This window comes from Gracilinanus agilis, chromosome 5 (genome assembly GCF_016433145.1).
Source record: "Gracilinanus agilis isolate LMUSP501 chromosome 5, AgileGrace, whole genome shotgun sequence".
NCBI lineage: Eukaryota > Metazoa > Chordata > Mammalia > Didelphimorphia > Didelphidae > Gracilinanus > Gracilinanus agilis.
Window position 1 is genome coordinate 131,265,274 of NC_058134.1, and position 13,667 is coordinate 131,278,940.

Sequence of the window (13,667 nt, forward strand, 5' to 3'; positions counted from 1 at the left end):
CGCCTCATTGAACTATTCCTAGTAAGAGAAAGGTTAAAAAGCAAAGAGGGGGAAAAGCAGTTTAGCAAAACCAACATATCAATCTCTTTTGAAAGTATAATATTTCATTCTACTGGTACTTTGCTTTGGCAAAAAAGGGAGGGAGGAGCATTTTTCTTAACTCTGGATCCAAGCTTGTTTATTATAATGCAGGTTTATTATCTTTATACAGACTTTACCTCAACCAACATGACTTTTTATCTTATATAACTATGAAAATTAGCTCTTAAAATACTTTGTCACATATTTTCTTTGAGTTGTTATTACTATATGTAAGAGGAAGTGTTTTCATTGGATTTTAAAATAACCATTTAAATGCAATATTTAATCATCTACATGTCCAAGTTCTATGATTTCTACCCTGTCCTCCTCATCATAGAGATTTGTAGTTTATTATAAACTGATTAGTCTTGAAAATTTTTGGAATGGATTCATATATCACTGATTCTAGTTGTGCTTAGGATAGCTATCAACTTGGATTCTTTTGTTTTACTCCCTCTTATTCTTTTTCTATAAAAGCCTGTCCTTAATTCATTATAATGATTCAATGTACTTGTTTTCTTACATGCTATGATTAGCAGTTTAAAGTTATTGCTTTTGGATTCCTTCCCTTGTGCCTCTATAAATTGACAAAAATTTAATTTTTAGACTTTTGTGATGAATCAAAAAAGGTATTCAAAATTCATTTGATAAAACAGTTACTGGTACTTAATTATAACACAAATATACGCCTCTACTTTGATGCATACCAATCTCCCATATTAAACATTTGGTGTTACATTAGGCTGTAGAGCTTCTTGAGGGCAGGAACTATCTTTAGCCTTTCTTTCTTTTTATTTTTAGTGCTCAGCACAATGTTTGGCACATAGTAGGCACTTAATAAATGCTTAAAGAAAAAGATTGATTGCCTCCTTGGATAAACATGACAGTCTAAATCCATTGAATGCATATTGTTCAAATATGTCTTCATGCGTTCATCCTATTTTATTGCAGATTTCAAAGGAGATTAAAATGGACTAGTATCTGCTCTTGCTGCTCTTGCTTGTTCTCTTTTATTCTATTGTATTTACCATCACTAGGTTTCCCCAGTTTTCATGATGTTGCAACTGCTCAGGAACAAACGATGTAGGCTAGCAATCAGCCATTTAAAACGCCTCCATCATAAGGCTGTGCTGGCACTCAGGCGAGAAGATGTAAATGCGTGGGAAAGGAGGGCACCTTTAGCCCCAAAGCACATCAAAGGAATCACCAATTTGGGATATAAGGTGCTTGTTCAACCTTCAAATCGGAGAGCTATTCATGATAAGGTAAGTGTTAACATAATTATAAAAATAATGATAGCTTACAATTGTTTGGTGTTTTGGGTTTTCTGATATGCCTTACATAAATTATTTCATGGGGCTGCTGGGTGGAGAGTGGATAGAGTGCCAGATTGGAGTCAGGAAGACTCCTCTTCCTGAGTTCAAATCTGGCCTCAGACCCCATTTGACTTGCCCTTACCACTCTTCTGTCTTTGAATTGATTCTAAGACAGAAGGTAAGGGTGTAAAAGAATGAAAGAAAGAAAAAGTGCAGGTGAAAGACAAAAAGGAATCTGAGTAAAACCAGGATTTTTTTTTAACCCTTGCCCTCTGTCATAGAATCAATATTGTGTATTGGTTCTAAGGCAGAAGTGTGGTAAGAGCTAAGAAATAGAGGGTTAAGTGACTTGCTCAGAGTCACACAGCTAGGAAGTGTCTGAGGTCAAAATTTGAACCCAGGACCTTCCATCTCTGAGTCTCACTCTCAGGCTGAGCCACCTACCTGCCCCCAAGATTTTGTTTTTTAGCAACACTTCCCCCCCAATAATCTGGAATTATTCTTTTGCTCTAATTAAAAATAACAAGATCTAATATATATGTGGCATTTTGAAGTTTGGAAAGAAAATTAATATTGGATATAACTCTACATAAATTTCTTACCATTATTTTTGCCTATCTAATTACTTTTAACCAGTAGCAAGGTAGCTATAGGTTATTAGGTAAAGTGACATAAACATCTGCCATTTGTTCATCATGCTCTTTGGAAATTGCTTATTGAAAATTGGAGATGGGCTAATTTTAAGTTGGTCACTTTTTCTTGCCTGATTCTCTTGGTGGTCCATAGGGCTTAACTATAAGATTGCTGTGGTCTATGGCCTTGAAAAAACAAAAGCTAGCCAGCTTGAATAAAGTCTTAACCTCTGAACTTGTCCTCTTGAGGACCTTGCTCTAACCACCAATGGTCATAGCCAAATAATATGACTTCCTATGATTTCCTTGATGTAAGGAGCTCCTAGTGAGGAACTCCTTCCACCAGTGCCAACTGGCATCTTTTCTGCAACTTATAGACTTAGAGAGTTGTCTAGAGCGTGGAGTCGTGATTTGTCCATGATCATGTTGTTAGTACATATCAGAAACGGAACTTGAACCCCAAGTCTTCTTGGCTTTGAGACCAGCTCTATCTACTTGGCATGTCATGTTATCTTTTAGATAAGTAATAATGTATTGGGATAAGAATAAAAAGAAAAGAAAATGTGAACCTAGAAAATAGATAATAAAGAAGTGATAACCACATGGCACAAAAGGTATCTTTTATTTAGAAAAAGGTTATAGAAGATCATATTCTCTACTTATAGAATAATATCATATACTTACTCCCAGAATACTTTGAGCAATATTTGGAGAATGAGATATAATAGATCTTAGGAGGGATATAATAGAATGAAAGAATGCCCAGAAAAAAGACACTTAAAAGAATGGGAAACTTCCTTGATCTGTAGTCTGTGACCTTTAAAAAAATTTTTTATAACTGTATTTTTTTAAACCCTTACTTTCTGTCTTAGAAGCAATACTAAGTATTGGTTCCAAGGAAGAAGAGTGGCAAGAGCTAGGCAATTGGGGTTAAGTGACTTGCTCAGGGTTACACAGCCAGGAAGTGTTTGAGGTCAAATTTGAATCCAGGCCCTCCTGTTTCTGGACCTGACTCTCTAACCACTGAGAAACCTGACTGCCCTGATAACTGTTTTCTTTTAAAACATACTTAGTTTCCTTAAAAATTCTATTTAATTTATTTATGCCTTTGAAAGCATAATTCTGAGCAGGAATTCATAGGTTTAGTCAATGTGAAAAAGTTCCATAATACAAAAATGGTTAAAATCACTTGGATTGAATGGATCAAAGTGGAGGTAGAAGGTGCTATAGGACAACTGACTGAAAAGGTGAGGACTGTTCATCTTGGATCAGCAAAGGTCCAATAGAGATACTAAAATTTATAAAACAATCATCACAATTTCAATTAAATCAGCAATTCAAATTGACAAATACTTGTTCAGCATTCCTTTGGGTGCTGTCCTAGGTAGCTGAAGCACAAAAATCAGAAATGAGACAACCTCTTCTAAGTAGAGCTTACTTTCTACGGTGAGGGTCTATTTATTCAGAAAAGCAAACACACAGTAATCTTAAGATGAATGGGACATTATAAAAAAAGCAAGCTCATTAAAGGCTTCCCATAGGAGATGCATCTTCGAGCCTTGAAGGAAGCTTAGGATTCAAGAGGTGAAGAGGAGACTTAGATACATATGGACTTAATCATGCTCTCTTGAAATGCTAAGCTAAGGGTCACTCTGAAATTCAAGTCAGATAAGTTTAGGACACATGAAAAGAAATGAATGGTAAATATATGGAACTCATTCTAAGGGGAAGGAGTTACAGGATATAGTTTGAAAGGGTTTGGAAAGAACTTTGAGTGTAAGCCTTAAGTCGCTGTGAGAAATGGAGATAGTCCTGACCTTTAATATTGATGGGATGAATTATTGGCATAGCAAATCTGATCTTTCTGTTTACTGTTAGGATTCACTGTGGTATTTCTTTGAGTGGTGAGCTCTGTTAATGAACTTATAATTTGATTTCTGCAACAATTTAGTTTACTTGCAACTTTTTAAGAATATACATTTGTGCAAGAAAAAACCAAGTAACTAGTCAGCTTTTGTGAATTGGAGTTGAAAATAAAATATTTTCATAGATTATATATATATACTGGTTTAGCCAAAATGCCAAAAGTGTCCATAATTCAAAATAGTTCAAACATCTTGGATTATAGGGATGAAAGTGGAGGTGGACTCTCTAACAATGAACTGAAGAGATGACAATTCTTCATCTTGGATCAGCATAAAAATGATATCTTTTAATTATTTTCCCTTGAGCTTATAAATTTCGGACATAAAGGTTTCTGAAGATTTATGTTTAGTTGCAAAGTTGGAATATCCACTGTAAACATTTTTTGAGTGTTTACAACATATCTGATGCAAGAAAATTAAAAGAAGTATAAGACAGTCTTGGGTCTCAAGTCACTGACAATAATAAAATAAATAATGATACCATGTAGCATCTTATGATAAGTTCGTTTCTTTGGGATGTGTTTATAACTTTGCGTTTTCAATCTTAGCATGTTTCTTCTGACTTTTTCAATTGCAATGGCATACTAACCTATCTTGCTATCCAAAGTTTTTTGTCTCTCCAGTTCATTCTTTATAATGTTCTTAGGTTGTTCTACCTAACTAAAGCACTGTTCTCACTGAGCATCCTCAATAATTCACCAGTAGTTGCTTGGTAAGGTAGACAAAATTGTAACATTTGAGGCTCTCTACAATCTGGCCCCAATTTGCTTTTCCAGTAGGTCACATTCCAGCAAAACTGAATTATTTGCCTTCCCTAAATATACCCTGTGCTTGACTTTTGTTTTTATTGTTCTCTTCTTCTTGGACTACCATCCCCACTCATCTCTCTTTCAAAGGCTTATTTGTTGTTTATATTTCAGCTCAAATGTCACCTCCTCCATAAAGCCATTCTTGATCATGCTAGCCAAAACCATTCTCTCTATCCTCTGAATTCCCATGAAAAGAGTGGATCCAAATTTCACAGTAAATCCTTGCTTCTCTTGGGAAGGACACATTGGTTGGAAGTTAAAAAAATATAACCCTTCCTGCTTTCTGATCAGTGAAAACTATGGACTCTCCAGCATATAGAATGACAACTTGGTATAAAAAGAAGTAGTTCAACTGCTCAGATCTGTTGATGACAAGAATTAAGATCTTTGCTTAGAATAAAAAAATGGGAAATATTTCTCTTTAAAAAGTAAAAGAATCAGCCTTATGCCATGATGAATATAGTGCTTCGTATTCTATCCATTTGTTCATATGATTTGTCATATTCAATCCTAGTACATTATAAATTGGGGCAGCTAGGTGACATTGAGCCTGGAATCAGGAAGATCTGAGTTCAAATCCAGCCTCAGAAACTTACTAGCTATGCGACCCTCAGTAAGCCACTTAAACCTGTTTGCCTCACTTTCCTCGTTTCTAAAAAGAGCTGGAGAAGGAAATGTCAAACCACTTCAGTATCTTTGCCAAGTAAACCCTAATTGGGGCCACGAAGAGTCAGACATGACTGAACAACAGAACCACAAATATAAATTCCTCTAGGGGAGGACCATGTCAGATCCATCTTTGCAAAAGGATCCAAGTGTAGTTAGAGCTAGACTAGGTGGTTTTCTTACTGTGAGATGTGAGATCTTAGCAAATTCATTTCCTTCAATAGACTTCAGTTTTTTCATATGTAAAATGAAAAAGTTGGATTCAGTGATCTCTAAATTCCCTTTGCAGTCTATGACTTTATATAATTTATACCCTTCAGATTGCTAAAGCACAATTTCTTGCACTTAGTAGGTGCTTAGTAAATATTTTGAGAAGCGAATCAGCTTCTAATTAACCATAATAATAATAATAACAAACCATGAGAAATCACTTAGCCTCCCTAAGCCTCAGATCTTTCATTTTAAAAATAAGGATGGTTGGGCTATATAGTCATTGAGGCTCTTTCCCATTATTACATTTATGATTTTATAAGTACTGAAAGCATATTGTAGATAATGAACTTCCCTTACCTAGGAAGGCACCATAATAATAGTAGCTAATATTAGAACTCTTTGAGGTTTGCAACTATTATCTCATCTGATCCTCCAAACAACCCTGGAAGACAAGTGCTTTTTAAAATCTCCTCTTTGCACATAAGGAAATGGAGGCAATAAAGTGCCTTCCCTAGGGTCACATAGTCACATGAGTGTCTGATGTCCATTGTGATCTAAGGTCTTCCAGCTTCTAGGTCCTTACTGTACCACCGACTGACCCCTACTTCAAACCACAAGATCTTGGCCAGTACAGTACTAATATTTCTTTGCATTAAGCCAAAGTACAAATATAGATTTTTGTGTCCTTTCACAGCTGCATTTAAATGTCACATCAACATTATTTCACAGATGAGACTCAATGTCCATGCTTTTGTAGACTGCCGTCCCAATCATAGAAGACCCTTCTTAAATTGAAATTAGTTTGCTGATTGTTCCTAATAATGACAAAGGAAGATCCTGTTGCCACATTTGAAGTTCACATGAAGCTCTTTCCTTTCTACCACTTTGTGAAATAGGTAGAATAAGCAGTACTACCTATTTGACAGCTAAGCATACTGAGGCACAGAAGATAAATGACTTGACCAAGGCCACACATCTATTAAATGTTGGAACCCCCTTTTGACCCCTTTTCTCACCCCCCTCCCATAGCCAATGTGCAATTCCACTGGGTTTTACATGTGTCATTGATCAAGACTTATTTCCATATTATTGATATTTGCACTGGGGTGATTGTTTTAGAGTCTACATCCCCAGTCATATCCCCATCGACCCATCTGGTCAAGCAGTTGTTTTTCTTCTGTGTTTTTCTGCTCCCACAGTTCTATCTTTGGATGTGGATAGAGTTCTTTTTCATAAGTAACTTGGTGCTTTTTAAATTACATCTATTTGCCTTTCACCACAACAGGCTGTGTCTTGTCTGGAACATTTATAGACAACATTATTTATTGCTTTACATAATAACCTAAGAAATAGTCATTCTCCCATTTGTTTGTATCTGTTTGAACCTAGAAACCTTCACTTACATTGCCACTGCTTCAATGATAGCATTTTGATTTTCTCCCAATTAAGGAAAAAATATCATTCAACAAAGAAATGTAATTCATTTCCACAAAATTTATCTTCACAGGAATATGTCAAAGCTGGTGGCATTCTTCAGGAAGATATTTCTGAGGCTTGCCTCATTGTGGGAGTGAAGAGGCCACCAGAAGAAAAATTAATGCCTAAGAAGACTTATGCATTCTTCTCTCACACAATCAAGGCTCAGGAAGCAAATATGGGCTTGTTGGATGAAATTCTGAGACAGGTAATTAGTAACTCAAACAGGTAAATCTTTTTCTTTTGACAATAAATGTTATAGATGTTTTATACTGCCGAAATTCATTGTATTCTTATCTTTTTAGATTGCCTAAATAAATTTTAGGGCAGTTAGATGGCATAGTGGATATGGGCCAGGACTGGAGTCAGGAAGAACTTAGGTTCATATCTGCCATCAGACACTTACTAACTGTGTGATCCTGGACAAGTTAATTAACTCTCTTTTTCTCAGTTTTCTCATCTGTGAAATGAGTTGGAGAAAGAAACGACAAACCACTCCAGTTTCTTTGGCAAAAAACAAAAACAAAAAACAAAAAGGGGCCACAAAGTCAGACACAATTGAGTAACAATAAAATATAAATTTAATGGATATCTATTGTATATTTTCTAATTTTCCCCCTGAATCCCTTTCTTCCCTTCCCAGAAATCGATTCCATATAATTAAAAAATACTTTAATAAGATAAAGAGGAAGAAGAGAAAAACAGTGAAAACAGTCAAAATGCAGAAAAAAATTCAAAGATCTATGGGGTTCTATATCCAAGGATTGCCAACCACTATAAAAGAGTGGGAAAAGTTGTCTTCTAATCTCTCTTCTTTCGGGCCATGCTTCTCCTTTATAATTTTGCAGCATGCACTTTGAATTTAAGATAAAGTTAATCTTAGAACAATATGAAAATACTGAGTAGTATGTCTAGGAAATTTGCTTCTTTTATTAGTACATAGAAAAAAAGAAATACACTCCTATTATTCTGGAATATATTTTTCAGTTATTGTCTCATGTATTGAGGATTAATTGTATCATTAAAAAGGAGGGCTTATTGCTTTCTTGTCTTTATGATTATAAAAGATAATTCCTTTATGGCCAAATTCCATAGTCTACTGATCAGATGCTAGTAATCAGAATATTAGAATTCTAGAGCTTTGGTAGGTCAGTCAACAAGTATTTCTTAAGTGCCTACTATGTGCTAAAAATGCAAAATCTGTGAAGCACAATAAAGTGAAGGCCAATGAAATGAGGCATTCCTGTACGATCACCTACCTTACAAAGTTGTGAGGATCAAATGAGATTATATTTGTAAAATACTTACTATAGTGCCTGGCCCAAAGTTAGTGCTATGTAAATTTGATGATTATGATTATGATTATCTTCTAAAGAAATGTGGTCTTTTAAGGCACTAGAAATTCATGCATTCGTTTTTTATTTTAACTTTATTTTTACTTTGTAAAGATATTTTCTTTTACCACTTACAAGTTTCCACATAAGTTATCTGAAATTACGTGATTCAAATTGTCTCCCTTTCTTCCTTCCCTCCCCACTCCCCACAGATGGTAAGCGATTTGATCTGTAAAGCACTCAAAATTTACCGATTTGTAAAGAGTATGCTTATTTTTATAAGCATTAAAGCAGTACTGGTATAACCCCTCATCAACATTTTATTAGTAGTGAATTTGAATTGCTATATTCCATCAAAGCAATAAAACTGGATTGTTCCAACAAGTGTTTTGTATTTCAGATATTTTTTACACATTTAGAAAGATCTTAAATTAGAGATAGGAATGTTTTACTAAAAGAGAAAAGGAAAAAAGGATAAAAAAGAGAGAGTTGGGTGAAAAAAACAATCCATTATCCTATTCCATGCTATTGCTATGGAAATTATATGCCATATGACGATATTAGATTAATGACAAAAATCAAATTATTTGGTGAGACTTTATTTAGGGTATTTTTACTAGACTTTCCTATTTTTAAGATAAGAAATGTTAGCTATTTCATGCTTTCGTTAATGAACTTAGGAAGAACATTTTCTTTTTGATTTACTTGGTTATTAGAATGTTGACTACTGAGATGTTACTTTTAGATCTATTATCTTTTCTTGTACCAAGTGGGTGTGATTTATCACATTTAAACTGAAATGTGATCTCTACTATGGTTGTTCCGGGACCTGGCACTTTCTAAAAACCTTTCATGAGGCTAGCTTGACTAAAGTTTATATTAGTAGGTCCAGGAATATTTTATGAAGAAAAAAGTAAACTCTTGAGTTATCCATTTTTGTGGGTTGGTCATTAAATTGGAGTCAAAAGTTTTGACTGAGCAATTTTTTTTTAGGAAATCCGACTTATTGATTATGAGAAAATGGTTGATCATAAAGGAACACGTGTGGTGGCCTTTGGGCAATGGGCAGGTGTGGCAGGTATGTATACCAGGGTTTGCAAGAATACTTGAAACTTTCTATATTGATGAATATGCATATGTGTATGTCAACAACTCATCAATCTTTTAATTAAGCCCCTGCTATGTGCCAGGCGCTGGGATAAACTCTGGGCATAGAGTAAAGCAAAAATCATCCCTGCCCCCAAGGAGCTTACAGTCTAATGACGGAGACAACATGCAAACACTTGTGTATGAATCTAAATAAAACATAAATATATAGAGAAACCTCTTTATTGAAGAATACTAGAATTAGATCTTTGCCACCTTTGGGGCTTGACACATTGGCAATGTTTTCAGTGATAAGTCTTATGCTATTATTAGAGAGTCTTATTTTTTCCAAATTAGGAAGGCTTTTATAAAGGCCATGTCAATTGCATTTTATATGCCTTTTGCAAAGAAATAGAATATTTTCCCTCTTTTTACCACATTTTTTCCCTTGACCAGGGAACTTTCTCTTTCCAAAGAAGTTCTGCCTCTTATGAATGGCCCCTCATTTAAGAAACTCTTTTCATATTTTTAGGTGTGCAAGGTAACACCTATTATGACCACAAACAACCACCGAAATTATTTTGTTTTACTCTAACGAAATCTATTGCAATACACAAATACTGGATTTGTAATAAATCTAGTATTTTTTATTGTGAATTTGTAGTAAAATGCATTTCAACACAACAGATATTTACTAAACACTGTATAAGATGCTAATGCTAGGAGCTAGTGAGGAAAACTGTTGTTACAAACAAAAATTTGATCTTCCTATCTTTTTTTTTTAATCTAATTCTGAAACAGGGATGATCAACATTTTACATGGAATGGGCTTAAGGTTCCTTGCGCTGGGACATCACACACCTTTTATGGTGAGTTATTTTTCTTCAGAATTCCTCTTCACATTTTGTGAAAATAAAATGTTTCTGTGTATAGGTTTATGTGAAATATTCTATTTGTTTTCAGCATATTGGTATGGCCCATAACTACAGGAATAGCAGTCAGGCTGTGCAAGCTGTACGTGATGCTGGCTATGAAATTTCTCTGGGATTGATGCCCAAGTCTATAGGACCTTTAACATTTGTGTTCACTGGCACTGGTAATGTGTCTAAGGTAAATATTAATAGTCTTTGAAGTGAAATATGGTTGAAATATGTCTTAGTGTCTTTAACTTGTGTCCTACCTTAGACAACCAGGTGGTGCAATGGATAGAACTTCTGGCTCAGAATCAGGAAACCTGAATTCATATCTGGCCTCAAATACTTATTAGCTTGGTAATCCTCTGCAAGCCATTCACTTGCCTCGGTTTCTTCATCTGTAAAATAGGGATAATAATAGCACCTACTTCTCAGAGCTATTGTGAGGATCAAATGACATACTAATAGCAAAGCACATCACCTGGTACATAGTAAGTACTGTATAAATTTATGATTATAATTAGATGAATTTTGATGTTATAGCCAAAGGATTCTACTTTCTCATTTTTCATGGTAACTTTCTCTTAGAAATATTTTCAATTTTAGATAGAATAGATAGATATAGATTGGAATATTTACAATTCATTCATTCAACATTATCCCTAATTTTTATTTCTTTCTGGTTTTGTTTCAAGTTTCCAAAATATTTCAGGTCTATGTTACATTATTTTATATATCATTAGTAGGGCACAGAGCCTTTCTAGTTTTACTAGCATACCAGTAACACTGTTAGTAATTACATTGAAGCATTCATTTCTAAGGGCTACAAGCTGGAGAAGTGGCCAAGAAGAAAGCTATCTCTCTGGTGTCAAGTGTGATTCTTGTGACATTTATGTACACATTTCTCCTCTGGGAAATGGAGTTAATATTTTTTTCCTTCGTGGGTGTTTTAAAAGAAAACATATGAGGAAGAGATTTTAGATTTCCCAGGAAAAGCTTAATCTTTACTCTTTCTAATTACAAGTAGTCCTTTCCTCAAATAAACTTGAGTTTAAAAAATCATGACATCACTGCTTCTCTCTGGGATAACCGTGCAAGTCTTGTTATTTCTACCTGGAAAAACAAAACAAAACAAAACACTGGAGGGGAACTTGAAAGGGCTGTTTATTGTATTCACTCACTTGACAATTTTCATGATTATCATAAAATATCTGAGGTGTATTTTTGAACATATTAGAATGAAATCTGGCTTGCATCCTTTAATAAGATATTGATAATAGTATTAATAGCTAGCATTTATATAGTGCTATAAAGTTTGCAATGGATCATTTAGTCCTTGTGGCCACTTTAGGAGGTAGGAGGAAAATGAGGCAGATAATGGTTAAGTGACTTTCCTAAGGTCACTCAGCTAGGTAGTATCTGAGGCAAAATTTGAACTCAGTTTTTTTTATGATTCCAGGTCTAGTGCTCTTATCCATTACACCACTTAGCTGCCATGATATAGTTTTGGTTACAGGAATGGAAATGAAATGTTAAAATATTCAGGCAGGGGGCAGCTGGATGGCTCAGTGGATTGAGAGCCAGGCCTAGAAACAGGAGGTCCTAGGTTCAAATCTGGCCTCAGACACTTCCTAGCTGTGTGACCCTGGGCAAGTCACTTAACCCCCATTGCCTAGCCCTGTAACAAATAAAATTAATATAGAAGGATACATATAAAGATATTAGGGTTTATAAAAAATTTAAAAAAAATATTCAGGCAACATAAACTTGTACTCATCCTTGTATTTTTTTTTATGGAATCTTGCATGTTCATTGCTAGTTTTGATCCCACTTGCCTTATCTAATTGATGCTCATGTTGTCACTAACAGGGTGCCCAGGAGATCTTCAATGAGCTCCCTTGTGAGTTTGTGGAGCCACATGAGTTAAGAGAAGTTTCCCAAAATGGAGGTAATAGAGTATTACTTCTCCTTCTCTTTCTCTTCCTTTTCCTTCCTTTTCCTCTTCACATCTTTTTCTCCTTTTGCCTCCTCTTTCTCCTTCTCTTCTCCAGCTCTACTTTTTTTCTTCTTCTCCTTCTTTTTCTCTTTTTACTAGAGCTGTGATTTCAGCATATCAACATATGATTTATGACTCTGAATTTTAGAGAGTTGTCTCTGGCATGGAGAGTCTATGATTTACTCAGGGTTACCCAGATAGTTTGTGTGAGAGATGGGACTTGAACCCAGGTATTCCTGACTATAGTGCTTTCACTCTCCATTATATTGGGGGTTTTCAACTTTTTTTAGGTCACCATATTACTTAGTTCCTGTAAATCTCCCTTTCCCCTATATTTAATATGAAAGGGAAGAAATTCTAGAGCTCATCATGCATATAAGAATTAGAATAAACTATTAATTTTTCATGAGGAAAACATTCAACACATAACTTTTTTGGACCAAAAAAATTGTTCCCTCTCCTATCCACAATTTGAAAAAAATTAAAACTACTACTTTAGAACAATTTTAATAGGATAATATAATTATTTGCCAAATATTTCCCATATTTCCTTGACAGATTTTCTGTTCTTCAAGTCTGGTACCTCTGTACTATACTAGCCAAATGTACCTTCTGTATATTTGTTATGGGTTTTTTTTAAAAGATAGTGTCATGACATTTTATTATTTAAGTCATAGACCTGCTATTGTTATTTCCTTTATTCCCTCCTCCCCCTTTTTCCTGCTAGATCTCAGGAAAGTGTATGGGACAGTGTTAAGTCGACATCATCACCTTGTCAGGAAAAGAGATGGGGTGTATGACCCTGCAGAATATGACAAGCATCCTCACCTCTACACATCTCGCTTTAACACTGATGTGAGTATTGTAATCTCTTCTTTCTTGGCTCTGGAAATGGTTTGCTTTTACTATGAAATAGGCAGTTTAAAGTAAGAATTGGTAGGAGTATGTCAATTCATTTTAGGTCTCCATTATCAATTAATTAAAATGTGATAAACTCCTGAGTTCTTTAGGAGTAACCAGTTAGCTTTAGGAATGCTGCAATTTTCCTTGGTATATTTTCTGGGGCTTCTGTTTGCAGGGCTCTGTCACAATTACTTTATCTGATCCTTTCTTTTTATCTCAGGATTGTACCATCTTACCTTGGACTGTAGCCTTCTGTGGTCTTACTGAGCTGGTTAACTTTAAGCACGGAATTCATGACATAGTTATTGTCATGGGT

General features: G+C 34.9%; 1 protein-coding gene across 1 annotated transcript in view; it reads left to right on the plus strand.

The window, feature by feature from the left end:
• Nucleotides 1–1,124: 1,124 nt before the first annotated feature.
• The window catches only part of AASS (aminoadipate-semialdehyde synthase), a 69,300-nt gene continuing 56,757 nt past the window's right edge, over nucleotides 1,125–13,667 (plus strand). The window contains exons 1-7 of the mRNA XM_044679995.1: nucleotides 1,125–1,346; nucleotides 7,150–7,326; nucleotides 9,446–9,530; nucleotides 10,340–10,407; nucleotides 10,502–10,648; nucleotides 12,322–12,400; nucleotides 13,176–13,303. Coding sequence (XP_044535930.1) covers nucleotides 1,134–1,346; nucleotides 7,150–7,326; nucleotides 9,446–9,530; nucleotides 10,340–10,407; nucleotides 10,502–10,648; nucleotides 12,322–12,400; nucleotides 13,176–13,303 — 897 coding nt within the window. The 5' untranslated portion in view covers nucleotides 1,125–1,133. The remainder of the gene's footprint in view (nucleotides 1,347–7,149; nucleotides 7,327–9,445; nucleotides 9,531–10,339; nucleotides 10,408–10,501; nucleotides 10,649–12,321; nucleotides 12,401–13,175; nucleotides 13,304–13,667) is intronic.